Source organism: Lipotes vexillifer, unplaced genomic scaffold, assembly GCF_000442215.2.
Source record: "Lipotes vexillifer unplaced genomic scaffold, Lipotes_vexillifer_v1.1 scaffold71, whole genome shotgun sequence".
NCBI classification, from domain to species: domain Eukaryota; kingdom Metazoa; phylum Chordata; class Mammalia; order Artiodactyla; family Lipotidae; genus Lipotes; species Lipotes vexillifer.
In genome coordinates this window covers 108,513-125,017 of record NW_006793703.1, presented here as the reverse complement: position 1 = coordinate 125,017, position 16,505 = coordinate 108,513, and the positions used below count along the sequence as shown (strand labels likewise).

At 39.0% G+C, this 16,505-nt stretch overlaps 1 protein-coding gene across 2 annotated transcripts in view; it reads right to left on the bottom strand.

Moving 5' to 3' along the window:
* Positions 1 to 16,505, bottom strand: part of EXOC4 (exocyst complex component 4) — an 839,136-nt gene that overhangs the window by 730,624 nt on the left and 92,007 nt on the right. For both annotated transcript variants that reach the window (XM_007466566.1, XM_007466567.1), the window contains one exon: positions 3,029 to 3,272. In XM_007466566.1, the coding sequence (XP_007466628.1) occupies positions 3,029 to 3,272 (244 nt within the window). The remainder of the gene's footprint in view (positions 1 to 3,028; positions 3,273 to 16,505) is intronic.

Sequence of the window (16,505 nt, the reverse complement as noted above, 5' to 3'; positions counted from 1 at the left end):
CAGTTTAACACAAGGTATCATGCAAGCTTCAAGGATAATCTGACAATACCCTTTGTAAACTTCTAAACCTCTAGAAGTGACAATGCAATCACTTTTGAATGAAGTTTCCCAGGTAATTAATTCTTGAGGAGTTTTAAAGCATTTGTTGGCACACAGCTACCATAGACTAGCTCCAAATTATCAGCCATTTGGAACACCAACCCAAGAATTTAATCTTTGATTTTCAAAAAGTGGTTCCAAATATTTGCTTACTCTGTACTATTTTATCTAATAACAAGGAGTTTTGGCCCAAAATTTCATATTTGTACACTTTATAAAATGGGATCATGTTATAGGCATGAAATCACGACAAATAGCTTGTTCACTTGCCGGTGTCCAATATATCCTACCTACAAAAGCCTTTAAAATACTGACCAAAAACGAAACTTAAAGAGGGAAAAATACCCTCCTGCTGACTCATTCTTCATAGAGAAACATTTATTATTTCCTGGGGCAGTATGCTGAATTTCCACTTCTGTTGCTGTAATTTCCACTTGTGAATTTTGGAAGGTGCCGAAGGAACGGAAGAGGAAGAGGTCAAAATCCTAGGAAAGACACACTGCTGCTAAGGGGACTGTAATGAGAAGTACAGAACAGTTACTGACCCGTGCCCTTTTCGCTTTATTTCCAATATATACTATAGTCATGCTATTTCCCTATGAAAGTTCACTGTACTCATCTTGGGACTTGCAGCAACTCGGCAAACAGCAAATCAGAATTCTAGAGTGTTCATTAGTAAGGAGGCAAAAGGTCTACATGAAAATCCAGGCACCAGGCAAAGAAAGAAGAAAAGCACAGTTCCGTTTAGAACCATTCCCAGCTTCTCTGGATCACAGTGTGAGTGATCAACGAACATGAAAGTTGAGAAAGGAACCAAGAATAAATAAACTTATGTATTCACACACACGCACAAATGCATGTAATGGTACCTACTGGCACTGCTCTACCAAGCTCTAACCATATAACCTCATCTAACACGAGCAACCCTGCAAGACAGGTTGTTTTCCTCAGTTACAGAGCTGAAATTCAAAGTCAGGTCTGCTCAGCTCCAAAACCCATGCTCCTCAAAGCATGTGCTTTGAAATACTCTGTGGCATAAGAGGGGTGGAGAATGTTTTCTTCACCAATCGTACTTCTGAATGAAGTGTACAAGGGAATTAATTTTTGAAGACTTCTAAAGTATAATTAAGATCATTATTATTTAGAAAAACAAAAGAATATAGAAAACGTAAACAGAATACATTAATTTCTTCAAAATTTTAAAGTGGGGAACTCCATACTAAGCTATTGTTATTTCTCCTTAAATTTGTTTATCTTCTTTAAAAAAAAAAAATTTAAGTCCTAAGTACAAACAGAATTTCCTTCATGACATGTCAACAAGATTATGAACTCTGTCTAACACACACTATCTCACACATCCCAGGAACACACATTATTTGAGCAACTTAGAAGAAATGCCCTACTTTGCCCTCTGTTCTCAGACAAAATTGTAGTTTCCACTGGCCTTTTCCCTTCAAACGACAAATTCCTGCCTTGCCCATATCTGGTGTACATGGAGGGTTAGGGAATAGAACAGAGAAAGGGAAGGAGGGAACAAAGATCCATGTACAGTGAATCTTGGATTTTCTAGGAAAGCCTCAATTTGAAATATCTTCTCCCACCATCAGATGACATTAGACTAGTATGCCCTAAGCTCTGGTTTGGCAGACATGAGCTCCCAGTGTATCACAGTCAAGACAGAGTTAGGATCAGAGGACAATTTCAGTTTTCCCCTTATGAAACAAGAATTACAAAATCCAAACCTTATTCGTTGTTTTAAGTACATAAAGGAATCCCTGAGACTGATTTGCCTATTGGCAAATATCACTACACATTAAAGAAGAAACCATGGGACAGAGGAAATACCATGGACTTGCATTCAGCTGGAAGGCCAGCCACTTGTTCTGTGACCTTGAGCTAATTACTTCATCTCTGAACCCCAGTTTCCTTAACTATAAAATGTGGATACTAAGTAATCAGCTCAAAAAGTTATAGTGAGAATTAAATAATATACATAAATTGCCTTGAATATAGTTAAGTGCTTAAGAAATATTCAATAATTGCTACATTCTTTGAGTATGGACAACATGCTTTAAAACTTCTCAACTACCTTCAAAAACCAGCTGAACTATGCCTCTTCAAGCTGTTTTCACCAATCTGAGTTTGTATGGGCCATAGTATACAAAGTTCAAGAAACAACATCAGGGGCTTCCCTGGTGGCGCAGTGCTTGAGAGTCCGCCTGCTGATGCAGGAGACGCGGGTTCGTGCCCCGTTTCGGGAGGATCCCACATGCCGCGGAGCGGCTGGGCCCGTGAGCCATGGCCGCTGAGCCTGCGCGTCCGGAGCCTGTGCTCCGCAAATGGGAGAGGCCACAACAGTGAGAGGCCCGCATAACGCAAGAAAAAAAAAAAAAAGAAACAACATCAACCTAAGATATTTACTTACCCCACCCACCCTAGAAAAGGTACAGTAAACACAATGATCAAAAACACAAACCATGGGACTTCCCTGCTGGCACAGTGGTTAAGAATCCGCCTGCCAACGCAGGGGACACAGGTTGCATCCCTGGTCTGGGAAGATCCCACATGCCGTGGAGCAGCTAAGCCCGGGAGCCACAACTACTGAGCCCGCACACCACAACTACTGAAGCCCACGTGCCCTAGAGCCCAGCATGCTGCAACTACTGAGCCCACGTGCCACAACTACTGAGCCCACACGCCACAACTACTGAAGCCTGTGCACTCTAGGGCCCATGGGATGCAACTACTGAACCCACATGCCTAGACCTCACACTCCGCAACAACAGAAGCCACCGCAATGAGAAGCCCGTGCACTGCAACAAAGAGTAGCTTCTGCTCGCCTAAACTAGAGAACGCCTGCACACAGCAGTGAAGACCCAAGGCAACCAAAAAAAAAAAAAAAACCCACACAAACCACACCCCCACCTACCTTGGTTGGTTCTCAGCCGTGAGGTTCTCTCCCCTCTGATAACCACTGTCAGCCACCTGGGTTGTAGACCTCTTCACAATTTGCTTCAGCTCCCGCTCCAAGCGTTCTTTGATCGCCTTAACTGTCTCTGGGATCTTCTTCAGTTTGGCCAGCCCCTTGATGAGGATGCCCATAAAAAGGGTGCTGTTCTCCTCTGGATCCAACTCCAAATCCTCCTTGATGTCCTGAAGGTTTATCTCCTTCACTGTAAAAAATTAATAAATAGCCACAGATTCTATCAGCAAATCGAAAAACAGAACGGGTATAAAAAAATGCAATCATTCCCTTAAAGGAATCAGAGAGGTTTTTCAATTAAATTTGAAATTAAATTATACTTACACAGTAACTGTCTAAGAATAACACACACACACACAGTTACGTTCCTCATATTAATACCCATCAATTAATAAGAGAGAAACAATTAAAAGGAAGCAAATCTCCACAGAAATTTTTCCACAGACTACCATTTCTACAATGAGTCATTTATTAACATTGGTGACATTTATTAACCTTCACTGTTTATAAAATGCCATACTTGGTGCTGCAGGAGAATTCCAAAGAGCCAGACCATAGTCTAAAATTCCTATTTATTAGTTAGAGATAAGTAGCTTGATAAAAAGACATTATACATACATGTGGAAAAGAAAAGGTAAATAAGTTAAAATTATAACCAATAAGAGAGATGAAGAAAAAGGAAAAATAATATGTACAAGTGAGACAAGACCGAGGAAAAGAGTAATGAAGAGTATTTCATAAATACAGAAGAACAACATTCTATTTTTCTTTAAAAACATGTCCACCAAAACATCATTATTGAAGACAGGTCTTGCTAAACCATTGAAGTTTTCTGAGTAGTATTATAGGTCAAAAGCCTCTGCAGATGTTTAGACTACAGCTTTCATCCAAACCATCTGGTTTCTAACAGTGGTTCTTAACCCCTGCAGGAGTTGGGGAGAGGGCAGGGCTGGGATCTGAGACTTCTGTCACCTACTGAAAACCATAGGCCTTTCTCTCAAGCTAACATGTATATATACAAAACTTCTCATATGACTTCAGGGGTTTCCACAACTACCAAAAGAACTACAGGTTGAAAACCTCTGGCCCAAAAATAATTCTCTCATTTTACAAATGGCTGGATTAAGATAGACAAAAGCAAAAGTGAATACCAGCCTAAAGATGGACCCTAACAAAGTTGTCCCCATCCTCCCCTCTCCCCCACTCCTCTAAACAACCGAACGGTTTTTAAAATGTGATATCCTGAAAGAACATATACATTCTTTACTAGATTCAAGCTCAACTATACTACACAAACCACTCCAAGTTGTTTACCACTGGAGTGTTTTGAAATCTACTTATTTAAGGAAGAATGAAAATATCCCAGTATATGGAATAAGTCCTTCTAACCACTGTGTAAAGTCTCTGAAACCTCTACTTCAGATGACATGTAGGCTATTCTCAATCGCTTTTTTGCTCGCAACTCATAAAATGCACTTAAGTACGAACATTTAATGTTCATTTAATGACACCCATGATATAATTACTTACACAAATTTGTTAAGTGAATAAGTCCTCTACAGATTTATGCATAATTCTGCTGCCTTACTTCAACTCACTAGACCCCTGAAACCCACAAGAGAGAAGCACACAGAGAATGAACAAATCCATATGGCTTCCTTCACAGTGTAGAGGGCATTTAATGATACCATATTTAATTTTAAATATCTTAATAGTAGCAAACTGGGTGTAGCACCAAGAAGGCTTAAAGCCTCTAAACTGACATGACAATTCTGAAGGCAAGTCGAAAAAAGTCATCGGTATTTCTAGACGTGACATTCCGATAACAGACATTTTAGTTACTGGTTTTGTTTTACACACGAAGAGCTAGACACCTCAGGCCACAGAATCACTCCATGCTGCAAAACCAACCTGAATAGCAGCAAAGTACTTAGCAACCAGGGAGCCATCTAAATTCAGCACAGCAGAGGGGAAAATGAAACAAAACTATAAGCAGAGCTTTAGGCAGGCAAGAAGGTAACAGAAATTTAGCTGGGACAAAAATGATCTTCACAAGAGCACATACGAATCACAGGCAGGACACATGCAAAGGGCCACCTAAACATCTCAGGCACCTGCTGCAAGAGTGCTTGGGTAATGAGGTACATGCACTTGGAGTCAAAAAGCCCCTAGATTAAGTGGCGTACAGCTACTTATATGCACACTAATATGATAGCCTATTAAAAAATAAGCAAGGTATGAATAATAAAATGTCACAGCCCCAAATGGCACATTTGTTTACAACCTTATCTTTCTGTTTGTCTCCCAAAATCTCCTAGAGCATAAACATTGAACAAAGCCAGTATTAATTAATTTACATTATCTATTTCACTTACACCAGCTGACAATTAAAAGGCAATTTTAAAAAATAATATAAAGCTGAGGCTCGGGCTTCGGAGTTCAGATCCCAGGGAGAAGACTGGGGTTGGCTGCATGAACACAGCCTGATGGGGGCTAGTGCACCAAAGCTAACCGGGAGGGAGCCCGGGAAAAAGTCTGGAAGTGCCTAGGAGTCAAGACACCATTGTTGCAGGATGGGCAAGGAAAGGGGATTCAGAGTACCACCTAAACGAACTTCAGAGACAGGCTCAAGCCACAGATATCAGAGTGCACACCAGAGATGGGCATGAAACGCTAAGGCTGCGCAGCCACCAAGAAGCCTGCGTGCAAACACATGTCACTCTCCACACCCCCTCTCCCAGGAGCCTGTGCAGCCCACCACTGCCAGGGTCCCGGGATCCAGGGACAACTTACCCGGGAGAACAATGACGCACCGTCACTCTCCACACCTCCTCTCCCAGGAGCCTGTGCAGCCCACCACTGCCAGGGTCCCGGGATCCAGGGACAACTTACCCGGGAGAACACATGACGCACCTCAGGCCTCTGCAATGTCACGCTGGCCTCTGCTGCCACAGGCTCACCCTGCATTCCATACCCCTCCTTTCCCCCAGGCTGAGCGAGCCAGAGCCCCCCAATCAGCCACTCCTTTAACCCCATCCTTAACTGGGTGGGGAACAGACACCCTCAGGTGACCTACATGCATAGGCGGGGCCAAATCCAAATCTGAGCCCCAGGATCTGTGCAAACAAAGAAGAGAAGGGAAAATTTCTCCCAGCAGCCTCAGAAGCAGCAGATTCAATCTCCACAATCAACTTGATGTACCTGCATCTGTGGAATACCTGAATAGACAACGAATCATCCCAAATTGAGGAGGGGGACTTCAGGAGCAACTGTAGACTTGGGGTTTGCTGTATGCGACTGACTGGTTTCTGATTTTTATGTTTATCTTAGTATAGTATTTAGGACTCGTTATCATTGGTGGATTTGTTTATTGGTTTGGTTGCTCTATTTTTATTACTTTTTTAATTTTTTTATTTTAATAATATGTTTTTACTTTTATTTTAATAACTTTTTTTTTTCCTTTCCTTTTTCTTCTCCCTTTTCCTCTGAGCTCTGTGGCTGACAGGGTCTTGTGTTCCAGCGGGGTGTCAGGCCTCAGCCTCTGAGGTGGGAGAGCCGAGTTCAGGACACTGGACCACCAGAGACCTCCTGGCCCCATGTAATATCAATAGGGGAGAGCTCTCCCAGAGATCTCCATCTCAATGCTAAGATCCATATCCACTCAACGACCGGCAAGCTACAGGGCTGGAAACCTCATGCCAAACAACCAGCAAGACAGGAACACAAACCCACCCATTAGCAGAGAGGTGCTTAAAACCATAATAAGTTAACAGACACCCCAAAACACACCACCTGATGCAGTTCTGCCCACCAGAGTAATGACAGTTAAAAACGATCCAAAATCTTGCAACTAGAATGGAGAAAATACAAGAACCATTTAACAAGGACTTAGAAGATCTAAAGAGCAAATAATGATGAACAACAGAATAACTTAAATTTAAAATTCTCTAGAAGGAATCAATAGCAGAATAACTGAGGTAGAAGTACGGGTAAGTGACCTGGAAGATAAAACAGTGGAAATAATTAACGCAGAGCAGAATAAAGAAAAAAGAATGAAAACAATTGAGGACAGTCTCAGAGACCTCTGGGATTTTAAACACACCAACATTTGAATTACAGGGATCCCAGAAGAAGAAAAGAAAAAGAAAAGGACTGAGAAAATATTTGAAGGGATTAGAGTTGAAAACTCCCCTAATATGTGAAAGGAAATAGTCAATCAAGTCCAGGAAACACAGAGCCCCATACAGGATAAATCCAAGGAGAAACACACCAAGACACATAATAATCAAACTATCAAAAATTAAATACAAACAAAAAATATTAAAAGCAGCAAGGTAAAACAACAAATAACACACAAGGGAATCCCCGTAAGGCTAACAGCTGCTCTTTCAGCAGAAACTCTGCAAGCCAGAAGGGAGTGGCAAGACATATTTAAAGTGATGAAAGGGATAAAGCTACAACCAATCTGATTACTCTACCCAGCAAGGATCTCATTCAGATTCGATGGAGAAATTAAAACCCTTACAGACAAGCAAAAGCTAAGAGAATTCAGCACCACCAAACCAGCTTTACAACAAATGCTAAAGGAACTGTTCTAGGCAGGAAAAACAAGAGAAGGAAAAGACCTACAAAACCAGCACAAAACAATTAAGAAAATGGTAACAGGAACATACATATCTATAATTACCTTAAGTGTAAGTAGATTAAATGCTCCAACCAAAACACACAGACTGGCTGAATGGATACAAAAACAAGACCCGTATATATGCTGTCAATAAGAAACCCACTTCAGACCTAGGGACACAGAGAGACTGAAAGTGAGGGGATGGAAAAAGATATTTCACGCAAATGGAAATCAAAAGAAAGCTGGAGTAGCAATTCTCACATTAAACAAAATAGACTTTAAAATAAAGACTACTGCAAGAAACAAAGGACACTACATAATGATCAAGGTATCAATCCAAGAAGAAAATATAACAACTGCAAAATATTTATGCACCCAACATAGGAGCACCTCAATAAACGAGGCAAATGCTAACAGCCATAAAAGGGGAAATCGACAGTAACACAATAATATTAGGGGACTTTAACACCCCAGTTTCATCGATGCACAGATCATCCAAAATGAAAATAAGGAAACACAAGCTTTAAATGACACATTAAATAAGATGGACTTAATTGATATTTATAAGACATTCCATCCAAAAACAACAGAACACACTTTCTTCTCTAGTACACATGGAACATTCTCCAGGATAGGTCAAATCTTGGGTCACAAATCAAGCCTTGGTAAATTTAAGAAAATTGAAATCATATCAACTATCTTTTCCGACCACAACACTATGAGACTACATATCAATTACAGGACCACCTCACACCAGTTAGAATGGGCATCATCAGAAAATCTACAAACAACAAATGCTGGAGAGGATGTGGAGAAAAGGGAACCCTCTGGCACTGTTGCTGGGAATGTAAATTGATACAGCCACTCTGGAGAACAGCATGGAGGTTCCTTAAAAAACTAAAAACAGAATTACCATATGATCCAGGAAACCCACTACTGGGCATATACCCAGAGAAAACCATAACTCAAAAGACAAATGCACCCCAATGTTCTTTGCAGCACTATTTAAAACAGCCAGGTCATGGAAGCAACCTAAATGCCCATCAACAGATGAATGGATAAAGAAGTTGTGGTACATATATACAATGGAATATTACTCAGCCATAAAAAGGAATGAAATTGAGTCATTTGTTGAGACATGGATGGATCTAGAGACTGTCATACAGAGTGAAGTAAGTCAGAAAGAGAAAAACAAATATCACATATTAACACATGTACATGGAACATAGAAAAATGGTACAGATGAACCGGTTTGCAGGGCAGAAGTTGAGACAAAGATGTAGAGAACAAATGTATGGACACTAAGGAGGGAAAGCCACGGGAGGGTGGCGATGGTGGTGTGCTGAATTGGGCGATTGGGATTGACAGGTACACAATGATGTGTATAAAACTGATGACTAATAAGAACATGCTGTATAAGAAAATAAATCAAATAAAATTTAAAAATTAAAAAACAACTAATACTAAATTTCTTTGGGTTATTTGTATGGAAATATGTTAATATAAATGTCTCAGACATTACATGAAATTCCTAAAAATCTTATGTGTTCTGGTATAATGTTATAAGTCATAATTCTAGTTATTACTTTTAAATGTATATGTCAGAAATAACTGAATTTCGTTGTCAATTGCACTATTATGAACTTTCATCAAATCTTTAACCGTGGTCATTTTTAAGTCTTTTGTCATTTACAGACAGTCCTGGGTGTACTCTGATGCTTTTGCAAAAATGTTCCTATAAAAGGGTTTCATCTTCAAAGAATTCATGGAAAAGACTCTGACAAGTACAGGTTTCTGGTAACTGACTACACGGCTGAACTGAATGAATAAGCATTTTCAGAACTCTAATGGAAAACTGATGAATTCATAAAAGTGCTAACAAAAGATCAAGAAGAAAAAAAGATTAATTACATGGAACTGAGTGAACTGATGAGGATGATTATAATTTTTGTGACTTTCTGTTTGAATTTTTTTTAAATGTGATAAAAAAACAAATGTAACTTTAAAGATCTGCATAGTATCTCATAGTATATTTAACAATTTTCTCATTGTTGAACAATTTAGTTTAATATTTGTTAGAGCAAACATTACTTTATACACATATTTGTCTGCATTTCTGTTTATTCCTTATGATTGATTTCTGAAACAGTGCCATTTTACTGAATTGTATTTACTTCCTACTGGAACACTGCATTTATTTATACTGTGAAAGTCATATTTTTCTGTCTATTCAAGTATGTATAATACCTAGTTTGGTTCATTGCAAAATAGACAAATTCTTTCAATTCAAAAAAAAACTGTAAAAAAATACAAACACATGGATGATAAGCAATACACTGCTAAATAACCAAGAGATCACTGAAGAAATCAAAGAGGAAATAAAAAATAACTAGAAGCAAATGACAATGAAAACACGACAACCCAATACCTATGGGATGCAGCAAAAGGAGGGCTAAGAGGGAAGTTTACAGCAATACAGTTCTACCTCAAGAAACAAGAAACATATCAAATAAACAACCTAACTTTACACCTAAAGCAATCAGAGAAAGAAGAACAAAAGAAACCCAAAGTTAGCAGAAGGAAAAAAAATCATAAAGATCAGATCAGAAATAAATGAAAAAGAAATGAAGGAAATGACAGCAAAGATCAGTAAAACTAAAATCTGGGTTAAGAAGATAAACAAAATAGATAAACCATTAGCCAGACTCATCAAGAAAATAAGGGAGAAGACTGAAATCAACAGAATTTGAAATAAAAAAGGAGAAGTAACAACTGACACTGCAGAAATACAAAGGATCATGAGAGATTACTACAAGCAAATTTATGCCAGTAAAATGGACAACCTGGAAGAAATGGACAAATTCTTAGAAAAGCACAACCTTCTGAGACTGAACCAGGAAGAATTAGAAAATATAAACAGACAAGTCATAAGCAATGAAATTGAAACTATGATTAAACATCTCCCAACAAACAAAAGCCCAGTACCACATGGCTTCACAGGGAAATTCTATCAAACATTAAGAGAAGAGCTAACACCTATCCTTCTCAAACTCTTCCAAAATATAGCAGAGGGAGGAACACTCCCAAACTCATTCTACGAGGCCACCATCACCCTGATACCAAAACCAGACAAGGATGTCACAAAGAAAGAAAACTACAGGCCAATATCACTGATGAACACAGATGCAAAAATCTTGCACAAAACACTAGCAAACAGAATCCAAGAGCAGATTAAAAGGATCATACACCATAATACAGTGGTGTTTATCCCAGGAATGCAAGGATTCTTCAATATAGGCAAATCAATTAATGTGACACACAATATTAACAAACCATATGATAATCTCAATAGATGCAGAAAAACCTTTCGACAAAATTCAACACCCATTTATGATAAAAACCCTCCAGAAGTAGGCATGAAGAGAACTTACCTCAACATAATAATGGCCATATATGACAAACCCACAGCCAACATCGTTTTCAACAGTGAAAAACTGAAATCATTTCCACTAAGATCAGGGACAAGACAAGGTTGCCCACTCTCAACACTGTTATTCAACATAGTTTTGGAACTTTTAGCTACAACAATCAGAGAAGAAAAAGAAAAGGAATCAAAATCAGAAAAGTAAAACTGTCACTGCTTACAAATGACATAATAGTATACATAGAGAATCCTAAAGATGCTACCAGAAAACTACTAGAGCTAATCAATGGATTTGGTAAAATAGCAGGATACAAAATTAATGCACAGAAATCTCTTGCATTCCTATACACTAATGATGAAAAATCTGAAAGAGAAATTAAGGGAAAACGCCCATTTACCACTGCAACAAAAAGAATAAAATATCTAGGACTAAACCTACCTAAGGAGACAAAAGACCTGTATGCAGAAAACTATAAGACACTGAACAAAGAAATTAAAGATGATACAAACAGAAAGAGAGACATACCATGTTCCTGGATTGGAAAAATCAACATTGTGAAAAAGACTATACTACCCAAAGATATCTACAGATTCAATGCAATCCCTATCAAACTACCAAAGGCACTTTTCACAAAACTAGAACAGAAAATTGCACAATTTGTATGGAAACACAAAAGACACTGAATAGCTAAAGCAATCTTCAGGAAGAAAAACGGACCTGAAGAAATGAGGCTCCCTGACTTCAGACTATACTACAAAGCTACAGTAATCAAGACAGTGGGGTACTGGCACAAAAAAAGAAATACAGACCAATAGAACAGGATAGAAAACCCAGAGATAAACACAAGCACATATGGTCACCTTATCTTTGATAAAGGAGGCAAGAATATACAATGGAGAAAAGACAGCCCCTTTAATAAGTGGCGCTGGGAAAACCAGACAGCTACATGTAAAAGAATGAAATTAGAACATTACCTAACACCACACACAAAAATAAACTCAAAATGGATTACAGACCTAAATGTAAGGCCAGAAACTATAAAACTCTTAGAGGAAAATATAGGCAGAACACCCTATGACATAAATCAACGCAAGATCCTTTTTGACCCACCTCCTAGAGAAATGGAAATAAAAACAAAAATAAACAAATGGGACATAATGAAACTTAAAAGCTTCTGCACAGGGCTTCCCTGGTGGCGCAGTGGTTGAGAGTCCGCCTGCCAATGCATGGGACACGGGTTCGTGCCCTGGTCCAGGAAGATCCCACATGCCGCGGAGCAACTGGGCCCGTGAGCCATGGCCACTGGGCCTGCGCATCCGGAGCCTGTGCTCTGCAACGGGAGAGGCCACAACAGTGAGAGGTCCGCGTACCACAAAAAAAAAGAAAAAGCTTCTGCACAGAAAATGAAACCATAAACAAGATGAAAAGACAACCCTCAGAATGGGAGAAAACATCTGCAAATGAAGCAACTGACAAAGGATTAATCTCCAAAATATACAAGCAGCTCATGCAGCTCAATATCAAAAAAACAAAGAACCCAATACAAAAATGGGCAGAGGACCTAAACAGACATTTCTCCAAAGAAGATATACAGATTGCCAACACACACAAAAGGATGCTCAACATCACTAATCCCTGGAGAAATGCAAATCAAAACTACAGTGAGGTATCACCTCACACCGGACTGAATGGCCATCATCAAAAAATCTACAAACTATAAATGCTAGAGAGGGTGTGGAGAAAAGGGAACCCTCATACACTGTGGGTGGGAATAAAAATTGATACAGCCACTATGGAGAACAGTACGGAGGTTCCTTAAAAACTAAAAATAGAACTACCATACGACCCAGCAATCCCACTACTGGGCATATACCCTGAGAAAACCATAATTCAAAAAGTGAGAGGTCCGTGTACCACAAAAAAAAAAGAAGAAGAAGAATATAATCAACCATGAAGACTAGACTGATAACCACAAAAAGCCTGTGAGGTCAGAAAGAATTATTGGTGCTTTAAGGAAAAAACCTTGTATAAAAATAATTTAGCTGAAATTCAGTAAGGCCTCACATGTCCATTAGCACAAAATATACATCTTTCCAAACTAATAAACCCTAAATCATTCTCTTGTATGTATCTCTATCCTTATACTATGTACTCAACGTGTTGGTTTTAGAACACTTTAAAATTATAAATACTTTACTTCCTTTCCCAATTCTCTTATTTTTTTAAATAAGTTTATTTATTTTTGCTGCGTTGGGTTTTCTTTGCTGCGCCCAGGCTTTCTCTAGTTGCAGCGAGCGGGGACTACTCTTCGTTGCAGTGCATGGGCTTCTCATTGTGATGGCTTCTCTTGTTGTGGAGCACAGGCTCCAGGAGCGCAGGCTTCAGCAGCTGTGGCACGCAGGCTTTAGAGCGCAGGCTCACTAGTTGTGGCACACGGGCTTAGGTGCTCTATGGCATGTACGATCTTCTCAGACCAGGGCTCTAACCTGTGTCCCCTGCATTGGCAGACAGATTCTTAACCACTGTGCAACCAGGGAAGTCCTTCCCAATTCTTTTTTATTTCTGCTGAGGACCTTATCAAGTGACGATTTCTTCAACTTGGTTTTAAAGATTTTCACTGATGTAAATGTAAACAATTAGCACTGTTACTACTCTGATGTTCTTTAACCAATTATTTCTACTAAAATGCTATTGGTCCCAATTGTATCTTTTATGCACACACACATAGTCTAGACAGATAAACAGATAGACCAGACAGATAAGGCAGACAGATCGGTATATATCTGTACAGACATACATGCCTAAGTGGATATAAATCATGTCCGTGTGGAATCATGGAAGGAGGGTTTAACTAGGACACTTTGGTAGTCATGCAAGGATTAAGTAGATGCTATCTAAGGTCTTTTCAAGCTCTGTAATTCCCTGATTCCATTAACTACGGTTTAACTCTGGATATCTCTAGTTCCAAGGCTTAGAGTTAATTATGTATACCAATATTATAAAAGCCCATTTAATAACAAATAAGCAAGGTGAATAATCCATTTATGCAGCTAAGTATCTTATAAAAGAAAACTACTTTTTTGTTTCCCAGTGAATATGGAAAGCAATCTAGACTAGAACCTGGCTGCTTTCTTTTCTCAGTATGTTTGGTAAGAAGATCAGTAACACATGCCATGCCTATACACATATTTCATCCATCTGCAGAAGGGCCCTGGTAATACACTTAAATTTTTATTAAATATGCTATTTTATTTCATTTATCATTTATATTTATACATGTCAAAGTACAAGAGATAATAGTGTTTACTATAAACTCCTATAGACGTCAACTCCTTACACTATGCACAGGACATAAATTATGTAAAGTTCATATAAATGATTTCAATCTACAGAACTTAATTTACATGTTGTGTTCAAAAACATTACCCCTATTTAAGAGAACTATCTGCCCCTATTGAACAGAATTCAATATAAGAAAGAACCTTCAAAAAATTACCAAGCTTAATTAGACCACAAAATATCCAGAGAATTACACATTCACAATGCTGCCCCCAAAGATGGGAGTCCGGCCTCAGAACACTGTCAGTATTCTCAAGTAGAAAATAAGAAAGTTACCACTTAAAAATAATTCTTATGCTTCTGATCAAAATGGCACTGTAAATTCATACCTGAGATATCCAATCTGCTCTAAACACAATTATACATAAAATATAAATTAAAAAGTTAAAAAGAAATAGTGGGCTCAAGATTGAGAATAACATGTCTGTGGACAAGAAATGCAAACAAGTTGAGCCAGAGTGTGTGTGCAATGAGCTCTGGGGGGAGAAGCAGGCAGTCAACCAGGATTTGGCCCACGTAGGGTTATAGAGACTTAACATGCTCCACTGGCCAGGTGAGCTGACAAAATCCTCCACCAAAGGCTGCAAGCACAGGGCCAAACAAGCTCTAGACCTACAGTGGTAGGCTACTGGCCTCATCAAATCCTTATCCTCCATTTACAGCCCAGTGGAGGGACTTGGTCAACTACTTATCTTAAATACCATCTAGTTCACCAATGAAAAATTACCTCTAACATCTTTTATTCTAATTAACACACCCACTGGTGCAGACTGAGAGAGCAGTATTGGATGCACTGGTTGCCTCTGGAGTATAGACTCTTGATTAGGGGCTTTCAAATGTTAACTAACTACCCCTAGAGTATGCATTCCTGATTAAGGTACTTCAAACGTCAACTAAGCACCCCTAAGGTGCAGATTAAATTACACCCCACTCCTGAAAGGAGACTGCCAAAAGCTGTTGCCAGCTGCTATGTGGGGCGATCGTTTACATTGAGCTAGGAGATTTTACAGCCTTGGCACAGGGATAGTTTCAATTCAGCGGGATGGAACCTCACAATGCAGTGAGTTTTGAAAACACAATGAATGTACACTGATCCTTCCATAGTGAAAGTGGGCTAAGGGGGAAATGACGGCATGTTTGATTGGGGAGAATGTCAAGTGGAATACTCTATTAGGATAAAAACAAACAGAACTAACATCTATTGAATCAATTTTCCTTGGGACAGTACTTAATGTGCATTGTATCACCTAGAGCAAGGAGGATGCACCTTTGTAGGTCAAGGAGTAGCAACCAATGGAGAAGAGGCTACTAGAAATATAACAGTGACACAGGATAACAGACAAGGAACAGAAGAATAAATTGACAGTTTATATTAATATTCCCTAAAATGTATTAGACTGTGGTAGTTGTTAATGTATGAGTTTGTAAGTTCAATTGCCCGGGGAGATAGTATGTAGAAAGAACAAGAACTTGGCATCACTTTAGATTTAATTATCATGTCTACCACTTTCTACTTGTGTGATGTCGCTCAAGTTATTAAATCTTGCTGGACCTCAGTTTCTTCATCTGTAAAGTGTAGATAACATTATCAATAGAATTGTGCCTATTAATGAGATAATATGACATCAAGAGAAATTCCCAAAAGTAAAAAAATGTATTTTTAAAAATTCTAGCTTTAGGAACTCCAGGGTTGCTGAAGACAAGGGTGGTGGCTTAGATCCCCATTTCTCAACATTTCCTCCAAAACCAACATAGAACAACAAGAAGAATAAACAAAACTCATAAAAACTATGCCTTCGGGATAACCTAAAAACAGAAATATCCCCAAATTCAAAATAACTGTAAATAAAAATAAGAAAAAAAACCCCACCTAAAACCAGGAAGTAATATCTCATGCTCCTACCCCACCCCTGCTTTGCCACAAGGCTTTCTTATAAGCAAAGGTAGACTATGAAAACCTATCATGAAGAGATTAATTAAAAGGGAGTTAGGGGCTTCCCTGGTGGCGCAGTGGTTGAGGGTCCGCCTGCCGATG